Source organism: Phyllostomus hastatus, unplaced genomic scaffold (assembly GCF_019186645.2).
Source record: "Phyllostomus hastatus isolate PE091 unplaced genomic scaffold, TTU_PhHast_1.1 phas_contig_40, whole genome shotgun sequence".
Classification (NCBI taxonomy): Eukaryota; Metazoa; Chordata; class Mammalia; order Chiroptera; family Phyllostomidae; genus Phyllostomus; species Phyllostomus hastatus.
In genome coordinates this window covers 18,485,524-18,500,949 of record NW_025333872.1, presented here as the reverse complement: position 1 = coordinate 18,500,949, position 15,426 = coordinate 18,485,524, and the positions used below count along the sequence as shown (strand labels likewise).

Here is a 15,426-nt window from a genome sequence, read left to right as displayed (position 1 = left end):
AGTGTATTATTTTAATACTTAATGAGTCACAGACTGTTTCTGCTTCATATTCCCTTGGACAAGTAAAAGAGTTGCTTTATTTTTTAAACAAAAGTAAGAAAACATTCCCCTGATTGTATGTTGAACAGCCTGACCAAAGCTACACAATGGACATGAAGAGCATCATTGACTCTCTTCATTCTGATCTAGAGTAGTTACCTTCCTCGTGTTAATCTTTTGTAACATATGGAAGTGATTCATTAAGCACCTTGAAAACCTTTCCATCAAATACATATCTAGACACATAGTATATAAAACCTAGTGGAAATGGGCCTGGTAGATCAGCCTCCTCTGCTGACTGATGTCCAAATCCTCAGTTGGACTTGTTAGAGGATGCTTCTTCATATAGAGGAGAAAAATCTTAGTCCTATAGTTTCACCTCACATTGGTCAGAGTCCGGTGTTTTCTAAGTTACGGAACTCAGATTCTAAAGTTATTTATCATAAAAAGTAATAGATTTTAATTCTCCACCCTTTTTTCCTTTGATTTTTTTAGTGCAGTGTCCTTGGGAATAATCTTAAAGATCTGGTGGATAAATATCAGCACTACGAAGATGCTTCATGTGGACTTCTTTCTGAGCTCCAGGCCTGCCAGGTCACAGCGAGCAAACACTTATCTGAACCCATTGCTGTGGACCCTAAAAATCTGCAAAGGCAATTGGAAGAGACCAAGGTAAAGAGGAGAGAGAGGCAGAGACAGAGACAGAGAGAGAGAGAGAGAGAGAAAGGACCCAGCCCTTCAATAGTCATACTGAAAACCTTTCCCTTTCCCAGTCTTGTGATAGTTTCACCTAAGGAAGGGGAACAAAGTATGGAAAAGTGTATTTCTCCCTCTAGAGGGAGTTATGACTTCAGCTCTCAACCATCTGTTTATTTCTCTTTCCAATGAGCGTGTTTTTCCTACTGTTGTTGAGCTGGGTTGACTTTGCTGTTATGGTTTCTTCCCTGCATGCCATCAGTCCTACCTCCACAAACAAAACCCAGGTGGTCCGGGCCACTTCTTTATCTCTGTCCATGTTTATTTTCATTTATTGCTTTTCTCCACCATTAGAGTTAAACTCCATGAGGGCAAATGTTTCTGTTCATTGCCATATCCCCAGCAGCCAAAACAGGAGCTGACCCATTGTGTGTACTCAGTAAATATTTGTTGAAGACGGGACTGGTGGCAGGGAAGAAGGGGTGTCACTGTCATGTGTGGGCTTGGAGGACCAGGATTGGTATTCCTATTGAGATTCCTATGATTCATAGAGATACAAACTTTTTTTTTAGTCAGCACAGTTCTCAAAAAGTATACCTGCTTCTTCAAAACTGCAGGCTTGATGCGGGAACAGAATAACTATGGAGGCCTCAGCCATGCCCACAGTGACTGGGAAAGTCTCTGCTTCTTAAATTTAAAGCACATTTTAACATCCTAATGTAAGGAGAGATAATTTTTGAAATATCTTATTCTTAATCCATAGGACCGATAATTTTGAGTTTGAACGTTTAATTTCATAAATCCATTCTTTGATTCCTTTCAGCAGGTGAGTGTAGTGTTATTGCTGCCATAGCTGGAGAGTAAACACTGTATTGCCAGTTAAACAACTGCCTTTCAGAACTTAGTTACAGAATCAAAAATCATTATCGTGCTGTTAACAAGGAGAACAGGCCCCGACTGAGTGAGCTTCACATTAGGAATTGCCCGAGACTGGTGACTTGAGGCTGGAAGAAAGCTAAATCATACCCTGGGGTGCCATGTGGCAGTTTAAGACCAAGGCAGAGAGAAGGGGGATGGGAGCATGGGGTGAGAGGAGGGAGGAGACACGTGGAGAGGAAAGGAGGATGGTGACCCTGCTTCTTTCCTGGACTCGGCTTGGGACCAGCCATGGGGCTATGTCATGTCAACTGACACGTCCACCTTCCAACCTCTCACTGATCTCTGAGGTGGCTCTAAGTCAGGAGACTTCTATGAGCTGGACAAGTGCCCAAGTTCATCCTTTTCTGGTTCAGGCTGGAGATCAAGATCATAATCTTTCAGTATTCCCTGTCACTGATGCTTCTCTCATGTTTTAATTTCACTGAAGTCCATTAAAAACAATGTATGGTACTGATTTGAATACTTTAATTTGTAGTTTTTTTTCCCCAAAGTAGTGCTATAAACCACCACTACGGCTAAATTATAACCTGATACTATGTTAGGAATAAAAACTCTTGACGCTTTGAACATAATTATGGAGAGAAAAAGCATGGGATGTTTTGAAGAGAAAGATGAAGAAAAATGCTTCTTTTGTAATCCATTTCTAAGTTGGATGATGTTGGGGGCCCACTTTGGTACTGGATGACTTTCTAGAACTACAGCAGCACTTGGATGTGTGTGTGCATTTGGTAGACACTTACGTGCCAGGCCCACTGTCAGGTTTTGTGAAGATGCAAAGATGTTAAAACCCTATCTCTGCCATTGGGGAACTCATGTTCTAAAACTGCTGTTTTTTTGGAAGAACCCTTAAACTTTTTTTACATTCTGACTAATCACGCAGTGCGAATAAGCTGTCCCTGTGGCTTAGGTTTCAGTCTGGTCACAGGTCAAGTTCCTTGAGGGGTTTCTTATATAATACTTCTCTGTAACTGGACTTCTGGGAGACTTTCCCAAGCAGATTCCCTCTGATGCAGATCCTCTGGCCGCTTGGAGCAGCTGCGGGAGTTGTAGTCAGACCAGAGACCGCGTGCCAGTCGCAGTTCAGTGGGCTTTCCAACACGTGCCACTGCCTGGACATTGCCACCGTTTCTCGGCTATAAAAATAGGTGGAGGAAATTGTTGCTATTGGCTAAAGGCATTTGTGTTTTTTTGTTGTTGTTGTTGCTGTTGTTGCCATCAAAGGCTGAAATAGAAGAGGATCTTTTAAAGTCTTCCACCTGATATCTTCATTTATTTACTCATTCATTCACTCATTTATTCCAGAAACTTTTTTCTAAATATTCCTTTATTTATTTCTTAAAATATTTTTTATTTTTCAGTTACAGTTGACATACAGTATTATATTAGCTTCAGGTGTACAACACAGTGACTAGACATTTATATAACCAATGAAGCTATCACTCTGATAAATCTAGTATCCACCTGACACCGTACATAGTTATTACAATATTATTGACTATATTCTCTATGCTGCATTTTACGTCCCCATGACTACTGTGTAAATGCCAGTTTGTACTTCTCAATCCCTTCCTCCTTTTCACCCATCCTCCCAATCCCCCTCCCCTTTGGCAACCATCAGTTTGTTCTCTGTACCTCTGAGTGTGTCTGTTCTGTTTGTCTGTTTATTTTGTTTTTTATATTTCACTTAGCATAATACCCTCTAGGTCCATCCACATTATCTCAAATGGCAAGATTTCATTCTTTCTTATCACTGAGTCATATTCCATTGTGTGTATGGACCACATCTTCTTGATCCATTCATCTATTGATGAGCACTTAGGTTGCTTCCATATCGTGGCTGTTGTACTTAATGCTGCAATGAACATAGGGGAGCTTGTATGTTTTTGAATTTGTGTTTTGGGTTTCTTCTTATTCCAGGAACTTTTATCAAGGCCTATTATATGTCAAACACTGGGCTAGGCAGTAATGATAGAAACCTGAACAGGATAAATTTCTAATTCTTAAAGAAGTTAGTTTGATAGAAGAGACAAATGAATCCAGTGATAGTCACAGGAGCTCCTGGAGGGGGAGTACTTAAATAGGGTTCAGGAAAGAGCTAGGGAAGGCTTCCTAGCTGAATTTTAAAGAGGGAATAAGAGCTAAGCTCAGGATGATGCGGGGGTAGGTTGCATGTGGGAAGGTTGGTGTGTAGAGATGCTAAAGCATTGGGTCTAGCATGACCAAATAGCTAGGAAATAGCTGTGTGTTGGACGTTTCAGGAACATTAAGTAGAGAAAGATGAGATTAAAGATTGAATTAAGGAATGGATTTCACTGGGCCTTTTATAGCATGCTCAAGTTTTGCATTTATTATGAAGGGAAATAGGAAGCTTCTGAAAGAGTTTAAAGAGGGGAGTGATGTATGTAGTCAGATCTGTGTTTTCCACAAAACACATTGGGGGGTTCTATTTCAAGGAAGACGTTGGAGGCAGGGAGCACAGTTAGAATGCTGTTTCCAATTAAGTGAGAGATTATCCTACCGCGATCCAGAAACACAGAGCAGAAGTCTGATTAAAAAAAATTAGCAGGTAAAATTGTTAGGTCTTAATGGTGGATTTGCACGTGAAAAGGAGGGCATTCAGGAGGAGCCTTAGGTTTATTACCTGGGTAATGAGGTGCAACCCCCAGGAGGAAGTACAGGTGTAGGGAATGAGATGATGGGTTCAGAGTTAGCTTTTTGAATTTGAGGTGACTGTTTACACCCAGATGGAAACATTCAAGAGGCTGTTGGAAACCTGGGCCCATGGCCAGGGATGAGTTCATCTACACTCAGACATATGGGAATTTGAATTTGAAATCCAAATGTGCGACTAGAAGAAGAGTTTGAGTACCTCAAGTGAAAGTAAAGCCAAGCCTGGGGCCCGGGTGGCCAGGCAGCCCATTTGGACGGAGGTGTCAGGCAGGCAGGGCCAAACTTCTGCAAGACTTTACGGTTCCTGTCTCTACCTCTTTTCTCCTCATTCTTGCTGTTGACGTGCATCTGCTCACTCAGAGCACTCCAGGGACCTGTGTGCAGCAAATTAAAGGTTACATTATCCTTTTGAAGCAGCTGACAGTTAACTGTTTCCACTTTCTCTCTTCCTTTAAACTTTGGGGACAGAATTATTCTGGGCTCATTTCCACCTTCCTGATCACTTTTGGTCTGTGTTTTCTCCTGTCCTTATCACTTTGATATAAGTACTCTCCATGATTCTTTATGGCCTCCTTCTCTTGTATTTCTGTGCATTCTCCCTTCAGTCTCATCCCCGGGCTTGCCTCCCAGGGCTTTGTGTCTAGTTGTAGCCTGTGTTCAGAGTCTCCTTTATGTCAGCTCTGCTGTTGGTTTCTGCGTGAGTGTCCCAAAATCACTTTGAAGTCGTGAATTCCCAAACAGACTCTTGTTTTTGCTCCTAAACTTGCTCCCACTTTGGCTTGTGAATTCCATTCATTACCTAGGCTCAAAAGCTTTGGGTACTTCTCAAGTCTCACCTTTGTCCTTTGTACCTGCCCTCTCAAGGAGAAATGTCCAGTGGAACATTCTGTAATGATGGAAATGTTCTTAGATCTGCTTGGTCCAACATGGAAGCCCCCAGTCACACCTGGTTATTCAGTGCTTGCAATGTGCCTAGTACAACTGAGAAAGTGAATTTTGAATTCCATTTGATTTCAATGAATTTAAGTTTAAAAACCACATGTAGTTAGGTGCTACCATATTGGACAGCACAGCTGCAGATAATCAATCATTGAGTCCCGTGGACTTTTCCCAACTCTATAACCAGCTCTGCTTTCTCAGCTCAGACATGCCCTCTCGATTTTATTACTGCAAAGCTGCCCGTAACTGGTCTTTGCGCCTCCTTTCGTCCCTCTGAGTGGATCCCACACAGTGTTACTGACTTAGCCTTCCCCGAGACAGCTCAAGCATGTCACCCCTCACTCCAGAGCCCTGAGTGTCTCCCTGTTGCTGCAAGATAAAGTATAAACTCCTCAGCCTGACATTTGAGGCATTTTCAGTCCTATTAGTATTTATTCAACTGTACACATTCTCACGCTGGATGGGACTCTCGTTTTCCCAAGATGTTTTCCCATCTTTGCTCCTTCTCTTTGTTCTCTACCTCCACTTCCATTTGCCCAAATCCATCCTTTCTTCAGGACCATCTCAACGCCACTGCCCCAGAGGGAACACCATTTTCCTCTCCCGTTATTGTTCCTCTCAACTTCTGGTGGTACTCTAACTCACTTTTGGCTTTTAATCACTTCCTGTCTTAGACTAGGGGATCCCTGTGAGTAAGCTCCATGTGTGTTTGATTTCTGTATTTCTCACAAAATGTAGCAAGATCTTTTTGAATATGATAGATGTTACATGACTTTTATTGAAATAACAGAAGGAAATGTGACTCAGGATCTGCTGAAATAGGGGTCCTTAATTATATTTTTAAGTGGAGGTATTTGTTTGTTGTTTGCTGGTAGTAGTGGGAGTATTGTACAAAGCCTAAAAATGGGGATTAAGGGGCAACTCAGGCCAAGGGTTGGGGGGTCACAAGGTCAGGAATAAGGCCAGTTATTGTGAACATATGCTCGAGATTTATTGCAAGACTGAATTTGTATTATCCTGACTGGCTGCTGCTTTTGCTAATGCTACTTTATAACTGGCTGTAGTCTAAGAATTCTGGAGTAAGTTTATGATGTTGAAAAATTTCCTTTGTCCACCTTAACTTTACCTTTCTGTAAGTTATTTTTCTCCTATTGGAAATCTGTTACTTAGTCCTACTGAGTATAATTGAAGCATTTGGTCCTCCAGGCTCTCCAAGGACAGATATCAAGTCAACAGGTTGCCGTAGAGAAACTGAAAAAAACAGCTGAAGTGCTTTTAGATGCCAGGGGATCTTTGCTTCCGGCCAAGAATGAAATCCAGAAAACACTTGGTGAGTGTTCATTTCCTTGTTTTAAATGAAGGGATTCTAATGGATACGGAGAAAAGGTTCACCAGCACATACTTTTCATTCACATCCTTTCCCTGTGGAATGGTGTTTCTCATTCTGGTAGAAGGCATGCCTTGTTTGGTAGGAATGTCAGAATCTGGAAATGGGAGCTGTGTTGTTTGAAAAGAGATTATTTAGAAATTTAAATAAATTTCAATGTTATATTTAGACAATGTAACAGAAACTCTTTATCTGATCGTCACCACAGAAAGCAGAACTTTCCAAAACAGACCCTCGGTGGGCTCTTTCTCTCCAGAGCAGGAGCGAGAGTTTAAGGGGTTGAGAGATGAGCAGATGATTAGATATGTTTCACCCCAAAGAGAGCTTGAACTGAATCAGAACAGAAATTTCGGATGAAGAGAACAAATAAGCTTTGCTCTTCTAAAACCACTTTCTACAGGGGGAGCCTTTTTTTTACAGACATCCAAACTCTTTTGATCTTACACCCTTATCAGAGAACTTTTAGTATGTGCCCTCATACATGCACACATATTCGTCAACTACATACACATATAACTGTCTTATATTATGTGTACTGTAACTGTAAAACACACAAATACAGGATTTCAAAGTGTAAGACAGAAATACTGATGGGAGCTCGGCCTTTGTTTCCTGTGCTCCAGTGGGCTGTCCCCACGCCCCACGCCGGCCGCACCACTGTGAGGGGCTGAGTACAGGGACTGAGGTGGGGAGAACAGCTGTGCTGTATGTGTTTCTGTTATTTGAAGAGGCATTTTGACATTTCCCCCATTGTGAATCATACTTAGTTTGGCTTTTATTTGTTTACAGTCCATACATTATATTATTTTAAGACTTTAAAACTTCTCTCAGGCATAATTTTCTAGGAATATGTGTAAGTATATTTAAGATTTAGAGGAGTTTCTCTAGGATCTATATGATTTCTAAAAAAATCAACCACTTAAAATAATATTTTAGTGCATTTTGTTCTGTGCCTTTTCCTAAAATAATTTTAATGACTAAAATCAAGATTTTACTTCAGTGACAGTATTGCTTCACACAGAAGTCCAGAAATACCAGTAACACCAAAGCCGGGTTAATGTTATTAAGGTGGCTGCTCAGGGAATCACTGGCTCGGTTAAAGGGTAGCCGATGGGACCCCAGGCCAGAGCTGCCCATCTGAGAAGCAGCTCACCTGCCCATCACGACCTGCAGGTCAGAGTATTTGCTCTTTCAAATTAGGACTCATGCTTGCACCCATTGCTTATTCCCCTGCCAGTAGCAGGGGCTCATTCAGGCTGGCGGGTGCCCCCGCCCCCCGTCAGCGTTCCAAGGGGCTTTATTTTGTTTTAGTGACTGGAGCCTGGTTGTCTCCGTGAGTCATCGAGGTGTAGCATCTCACTTCATTGGACATTTGCCTGTTTTCTCATGATACAATATCAGAACAATTAAGAAGAAATACTGTTTGTTTATATGGATTACGTTCCCTGGGCCAAACACAAGCATACAAGATATTTCATTTTTATAGAGATGTTTTAGGTTCAAATTTTCTTCTACTGAAGGATTCTACAGTGCATTAGACTAAGGCATTCAGAGATAATTAAAATACTTTTCGAATTCTTGGAATATAAGTGATAAATTAACAATTAAAACCAGGTTGTGTCAGAGAGAGAGAACGTTAAAAACCATTGTCCTTGGAACTTTTCATTGCTCTGCAGCAGAGAAAGTAGGATGTTAAAATGTAGAGCTTTGCATGCAAGTGAAGACTAGAAATGGTTTTGTTTTTTTTAAGCATCTTACATCTTCAGAATTAAAAGTACAGTTAAGCTGTTCTCAGATATGTTGACCTGTTAACCTTGTTTATTTTTCTCTTTTGTCTGGTATTAAACTTTTTAAATAAATTCTATTTGTGTATATTTTAGAAGAATAATCTCAACCTTCTTTATCTATTTAATTTTATTGTGTTTTTTCCATTGCCTTTTATCTCCCCTTCAATCACCACACTGTTGTATGTGTCCATGAGCCCTTTTTCCTTTTTGCTTGATCCCTTCACCACCACTCCCCACCTGCCAGAGCTGTCATCCTGCTCGCTGAGTCTGTCTCTATTTTGCTGGTTAGTTCAGTTTGTTAATTGGATTCCACATATAAGTGAGATCATATGGTATTTGTCTTTCTCTGATAGGCTTATTTCACTTAGCATAATATTCTCCTGGTCCATCCATGCTGTCAGAAAGGATAAAATTTCCTTTTTTACAGCCAAGTAGTATTCCATTATATAAATGTCCCATAGTTGTTTTATCCACTCATCTACTGATAGACACTTGGGCTGCTTCCATATCTTGGCGATTGTAAGTAGCACTGCAATGAACATAGGGGTGCTTATGTTATTTCAAATTAGTGTTTGGGGTTTTTTTCTGATATATTCCCAGAAGTAGGACTGCTGGGTCAAAAGGCAGATCTATTTTTAATTTTTTGAGGTATCTGCATACTGCTTTCCAGAGTGGCCGCACCAGTCTGCATTCCTACCAAAGGAATCCCATTGTCCACATCCTCACCAGCACATGCTGTTTGTTGATTTATTGATGATAACTATCTTGACTGGTGTGAGGTGATATATCTCCTTGTGGTTTTAATTTGCATTTCTCTGATGATTAGTGATGTTGAGCAATTTTTCATATGTCTATTGTCCATCTCTGTGTTCTCTTTGGAGAAGTGTCTATTCAGGCCCTTTGTCCATTTTTAAATTGGATTGTTTTTGTTTTAAGTGGATTTTTATTGTTGTATGTTTTCTCAGAACATCTGCATTTGCAAATTTCTGTGCATTTGAGTACTTTGCTTAGGATGGTGACAGAAGCTTAATTTATACACGTGTGTGAGAGAGAGAGCTAGTACAAGGGAGAGGGAGAATTTTGATATATAAAGGTTGATTCTTGGCAAGTCTTTATGACTGTATATTGTTCCTTGAGAACAGCAGTATGTAAGGGTCCCCTTTTACCTTCCATGTAGTCATCAATAAGTGTGGCTCATCTGCAATGTCGGTTTGGGAATGTGCATTTACTCCAAAGATTTGCCATGTGGACTGCTCTCGTCTCTCTGGGACAACTGAAATGTTCATGCATCTAAAACTCTCTTTGCAAATGCAGATGATACACGTATTAACTATTTTTAAAAATATTTTTCCTCTTCCAATGTGATCTTTTCTCTCTTTTTTAAGATTTTAGATGGTGCTCTAATTATATGTTATGCATTTATCATTTAAACTTTTTTCTGTTCCAGCTTTGGTGTGGAAATTTTGTGATTTCCTCTTAATGTATTTTTTGAACAGGACTAGGGCAAAGGTAACTTTGTGGATAACATCTGATTTTTTTGGACTAGATGACATTGTTGGGAGATACGATGATCTGTCCAAGTCTGTTAATGAACGCAATGAAAAACTCCAGATAACCTTGACCCGTTCACTGAGTGTACAGGACGGCCTGGATGACATGCTCGGCTGGATGGCAGGTGTGGAAAGTTCTCTGAGAGAACAAGGTCAAGTGCCCTTAAACTCTGCTGCTCTCCAGGATGTCATCAGTAAAAACATTGTAAGTGACATATAAAAAGGAAATAAATAATGCCACTTTTAGATGAAAAATAAACCCAATTAAATAGCTCCAAGGGTGAGTAAATTTAAGATTAATTTAAGGACATAGAAAAACAGACATTTTCTGAATATATCTGTGGAAAGTAGTACTTGTACAAAAACAGATGTGTAAAATAATTTCTCTGTAAAGGAGTATAGAAAGAGTTTTGTGTCCTTTTTCATGAATATTATTCATTATAGGGGCTTACACACATCGAGTCCTATCGTGGTTATCACTGCCTCAGCCAGCTGCACATGAGGTTAATCAGATCAATCTTGTTGTTGTCTAGCCTTTTAAAAATTAGGACCGTGGATAATCCCCAGGCTCCATTAGATCCCGGGGGTTGCTGAGTAGCAGCCACCTCCTGCCTCTCTCAGGCAACCAGCCAGCTGTTCTGTACTCTCCCTTGAAGAGATTTGGGATGGGATTCCTCGAGGGACAGATCAGACTTGTCAGTCAGTCCCAACCGTTAACCTTCCTTAGTCACAGGTTGTTAAGCTTATGTTGTTAGGAAGAGTAATTTTTAAAACTCTGGGACATTATTTGTAAACATTCTTATAAAACATATGCAATACTTGATTCGTTTCAGATGCTGGAACAGGACATCATGAGTCGCCAGGGCAGTATAAATGCCATGAATGAAAAAGTGAAGAAGTTTATGGAAACAGCAGACCCGTCGACCGCATCCTCACTGCAAGCCAAAATGAATGACTTGTCTGTTCGGTTTTCAGAAGCAAACCGTAAACACAAAGAGAAACTTGCAAAGATGGAGGAGCTGAAAACCAAAGTAGAACTGTTTGAGAACCTCTCAGAAAAGCTTCAGACTTTTTTAGAGACAAAAAGTCAGACCCTCACTGAGGCAGATGTGCCAGGAAAAGATGTTACTGAATTGTCTCAGTATATGCAGGTATGTCTCCCTTGGTTTTCACAGGGCTGGTCGAGTACATGAACGGTTGAGACAAGCTCATCTGTTTATTGGCAGAATTATAATTAGCCATCATTATTTCATTTGCTGATGGATCAGTAAAGATCTCTGCTTTCTTTCTGTACAAAGCACAAAGTCCAGCTTCTCCTTGAAGCCTTTGCTCACTGATTGGAAATGAACACCGTATCTCACACATACACTTTTCACATATCATAGATGATGTAAGCTTCTTATGTGCCAGAACTCACAAAGAGACAGATGTAAAAAGTGAATTTTTCAATTAAGTGAAGCTTACTGTGTTCTAAACAACCTGCTTGCATGTTTATTTATGTTTAGAATACTGACCATAGGGCAGGACTGTTTTCATGTCAGACTCTGGTCACATTCGCACTTCTTGATGGGATGACATTTGAAGATCTAGCAACATCTTACATTGATTGGATATCTAAATGCTTTGTAGGAATCAACTTCTGAATTCTTACAACGCAAGAAAGATCTGGAAGTTTTGCACAGTCTCTTGAAGGAGATATCCAACCATGGCTTACCAGGTGATAAGGCCCTGGTTTTTGAAAAAACAAATAATTTGTCCAAGAAATTCAAAGAAATGGAGGATACCATCAAAGAAAAGTAAGCACCACTGCAGAAATTGGATTTTATTCCGTATGATACTAATTAGAATGAGTTATTTTTATTTACTTACATAGATACCTGAAACAACCTTGAACACTTGAGAATAAGCACAGACTACTAGATAAGTGCTTTTGTGTTGATTTTTTTTTGCTATTAAAATTAAATGTAGTTTTGTTAAAATATTTAGGAGGGAAATTCAAGACATCATACATAAAAGTAGACAGCATTATGTAAGGAAAATGGTGGTGGTAGCATATTACTGAAAATAACCTGAACTTACTGTAGTGTCTGAAGCCTTTGGCAAATACCACCTTTTTATTCGTAAAGGCAGAAATAACCTTAAGATAGCTCATGATCTGTTGTTGTCTGGGTTCAAGTCAGAGCCTGGCTTTTTGTAAAACAGTTTACTTGCTTTGAGTTGTTGATAAGACATGACTCTATGAACAGTCAAGATAAGAAACAAGAGAATGAACCTAAGCTGAGCTATGAAGCTGTACAGGGCTAAGCCTTGTGACTGAACTTTTGTGTTTCTGATCTCATGTGAGTTTAGCACACATAGAACATCTGGTTTTGCTAACATTTATACTGAAGACCCCCCCAAATAGAAAATCATCATTTCTCTTTCAACTATTTGTTATTTCTTCATAATTCTCTACCTAAAGCTTCTGAGTGCTGTCTGTACTTCTTAAGGAGCTCCATTTTCCATCTTGTCATATAATATTTAATCCATATTTTAAACAGAAGAAATGATCTTGGTTGTCTTAGGTAAACTCTAGGTTGTTTCTTTCAAATGGATTCGATTCTAAAACCATGCAGCCATCAGCAATTAGTCCAGCCGCAGTGTGCTTTTATGTGCCAGTATTCCACACACTTGCACATGTGCACATGTTACCCACATGTTGTCCACGTTCCCAGCCTAACTGTCTCCACAGCTGTTCCGGTGCTAGGCATGTTCCCCCCTCCGTGGTGTGAGTGAGGTAAAGAAAGATCCACATAGTTAACCTAGGAGCTTCCTCAATATCTGTAGGGGAGACAGCCATTAAAACTTTTCAGCCACTAGGTCTAACCTCTTTTGGTGCCTGAAGTCTGTGCTTTAAAAGCACCTGCTTTTATCCATCCACTAAAGTGACTGTAGTATAGTGTGAGAACCACTAGGTGGCGGGATGTTTTCCTCATGTCTGTGATGTGTAAATGTTTCCCCTCTGGTTCTGTGCCTGCTGGCAGTAAGCTCCAATAAAGTGGACAGATCAAAGCTCATTGAATCTAAATAATGTTAAAACTGTTTATATAGGCTTTATGTAGCATTATGGAGTGCCATTACATATGGGGTACAGATTTATTCTCTCAACTTTATCTATAGACCTTGCCTCTGAGAATTAGACAAATTCTCCTTTGATTTCATTTACTACCTATAAACCTTTCCTCCTGTATCAAATGGTTAGAGTGTACGTGGAGGAAGATTTTTCTTAATATTAAACCTGATTTTAGAAAAAATACTTAATAGTAATTAGTCCTTTGGAGCATCTCCTTTCTGTGGCTTAAATTCGTCAATAATTTCTGTATCTAGAAAAGAAGCTGTGTCTTCTTGTCAAGAACAGATGGATGCTTTCCAAGTCCTGGTTAAATCATTAAAGTCATGGATAAAAGAAACCACAGAAAGAGTTCCCATTGTGCAGCCTTCTTTTGGTGCAGAAGATTTAGGAAAATCTTTGGAAGAAACTAAGGTGAATCATCGTGTCTAATACTAATTGCTCATTTGCCTGTGTTGGTAATTAGAGGTTCAGATTAATAGTGGTTTCCTTGTTTTTAGTGTCACATAAGTTAGATCCTCATGTAGGTACAGTATGTTTTGGTTATATTTGGAAATCATGGCATGGGGCTATCTGATCCTTTGAGGAATTAATTTGCTTTTTTTAAAGAGATGGTTAGTGAGTTGTTGACTCTTATAGAAACTAATTTCCCTTCCTTACAAAATCTCTACTTAGTTTCAGCCTATTTTTTATGCCATGTCTCATAATGTTAAGTAATAGAATCACTCTTTAACTCAGCATTTTACTGTAACCTGAGCATAACACTGTAACCAATATTTGAAGATAGAAGTTAATTTAATCTCCATTACAACATGTACAAGTCTTTTTGGCATCTGAGTCGTCAAAACCTATGGCCAGTTGCACCAATTTTTATACTCCAAATTTATGAAGGTGTGTGTTTCTCAAAATTCATTGAAATTTTGATGATTAAAACATACTCTTAAATGGAATTTTGAATTCCTATTTTTTAAATTGTTTCCAGTACAGGTCTTGTAACCTGACTGTTACCTGGTATAGTGCTGCATGCTTACAGTTGACAGTTTAGAACCCATGGCAGCCAGGCAGAGCCAGGCTTCCACTGCGGCTGGGAGCAGAATGCAGCTGACCCTGCTCCACTCCTCACTGCTAACAGTGTCAACGGTCACCCGGGCTGTTGGAGCACATAGGGATGCTGCCTTGTTCTTCCATCCACTCCCCGACGAATCGGGACCCACAACCATTATTGCTTTAAGACATGTTTAAGAAACCGGATTGTAATGTGTAACTTTGAAAATCTTATGAAGACTGAAAAATAATGTGTTTTTATACCTCAAGAAATTACAAGAAGAGTGGAGTTTAAAAACACCAGAGATTCAGAAAGTGAACAGCAGCGGGATCTCACTATGTAACCTAATAAGTGCCTTGACCACCCCTGCAAAGGCAATAGCGGCAGTTACATCAGGTATGCGTTTTGTTTACATTCATGGCAAGACCCGTAAGAATTGGGCTGGCTCATGATCATGCTATTTGTGTGTTATCTTTTAAATCAATGCATAAAATAATCTCAGAAATACAAAGGAAAATAACAAGAAAGATGGCACCGATAAACATGCTAAAAGCTCTGATGGAAAAGTATCTGTACTAAGATTTTAAATCCTGCTCATGTTTTATTTTATGAAAGACTACAACTAAAATATAGGCAAATTAATTTGTAAGAAGAAGAAGCATTATATTGGGAAAGGGAAAGATCAGATCAGATTTGTTTGTTTTTTACCTTAATGAATGGAGATTTAAACTTCGATTTGAAATACTTGATGTAGAAGTGAGTCTGGCTTCCTGGGAAAGAGGAGGTGAGGGAAGGAAACAGGTTCTTTTCTGTAGAGTGGACCTCACATTTTATTCCCAGCTGCTTCTACTCCTCACACTCTTCACAAAGAAAACAATTATGTAATATGTTAACCAGTACATCTAAATCACAATCTTTATTATGGTTGAATCACTCTTTTCAACAGGAAGGGAGGCTTGTGTACAAATAATGATTCTATTGATAAAATTAAGTTGTGGGAATAATTTTAAATATAAAACATACTTACATTGTTGTCAATTTCAGTGTGTTTTTTTTTAATTTTTCTAAATCCAAGAACAGACAGAAGGCAGATCCTGTATCTTTATTCTGAAAGTTTCTGTGGTTTCTGTGTCCTGCCCAGCCCCCGGCTGTCCCTGCCATGAGAGACGTTCCATCGGGGCGCTCAGCCAACCATTTATTCTGCTCCATGAACCCCATTCCAGGCCGTGCTCCTGTTTTATGTGATGTGATGAGCTTTCTTTTCT

The 15,426-nt window shown here is 39.6% G+C and overlaps 1 protein-coding gene across 11 annotated transcripts in view; it reads left to right on the top strand.

Annotated features, from left to right (window-relative positions):
- Positions 1 to 15,426, top strand: part of DST (dystonin) — a 435,502-nt gene that overhangs the window by 314,750 nt on the left and 105,326 nt on the right. For all 11 annotated transcript variants that reach the window (XM_045843503.1, XM_045843510.1, XM_045843500.1 and 8 more), the window contains 7 exons: positions 535 to 711; positions 6,490 to 6,613; positions 10,004 to 10,212; positions 10,841 to 11,158; positions 11,637 to 11,803; positions 13,374 to 13,530; positions 14,431 to 14,557. In XM_045843503.1, the coding sequence (XP_045699459.1) occupies positions 535 to 711; positions 6,490 to 6,613; positions 10,004 to 10,212; positions 10,841 to 11,158; positions 11,637 to 11,803; positions 13,374 to 13,530; positions 14,431 to 14,557 (1,279 nt within the window). The remainder of the gene's footprint in view (positions 1 to 534; positions 712 to 6,489; positions 6,614 to 10,003; positions 10,213 to 10,840; positions 11,159 to 11,636; positions 11,804 to 13,373; positions 13,531 to 14,430; positions 14,558 to 15,426) is intronic.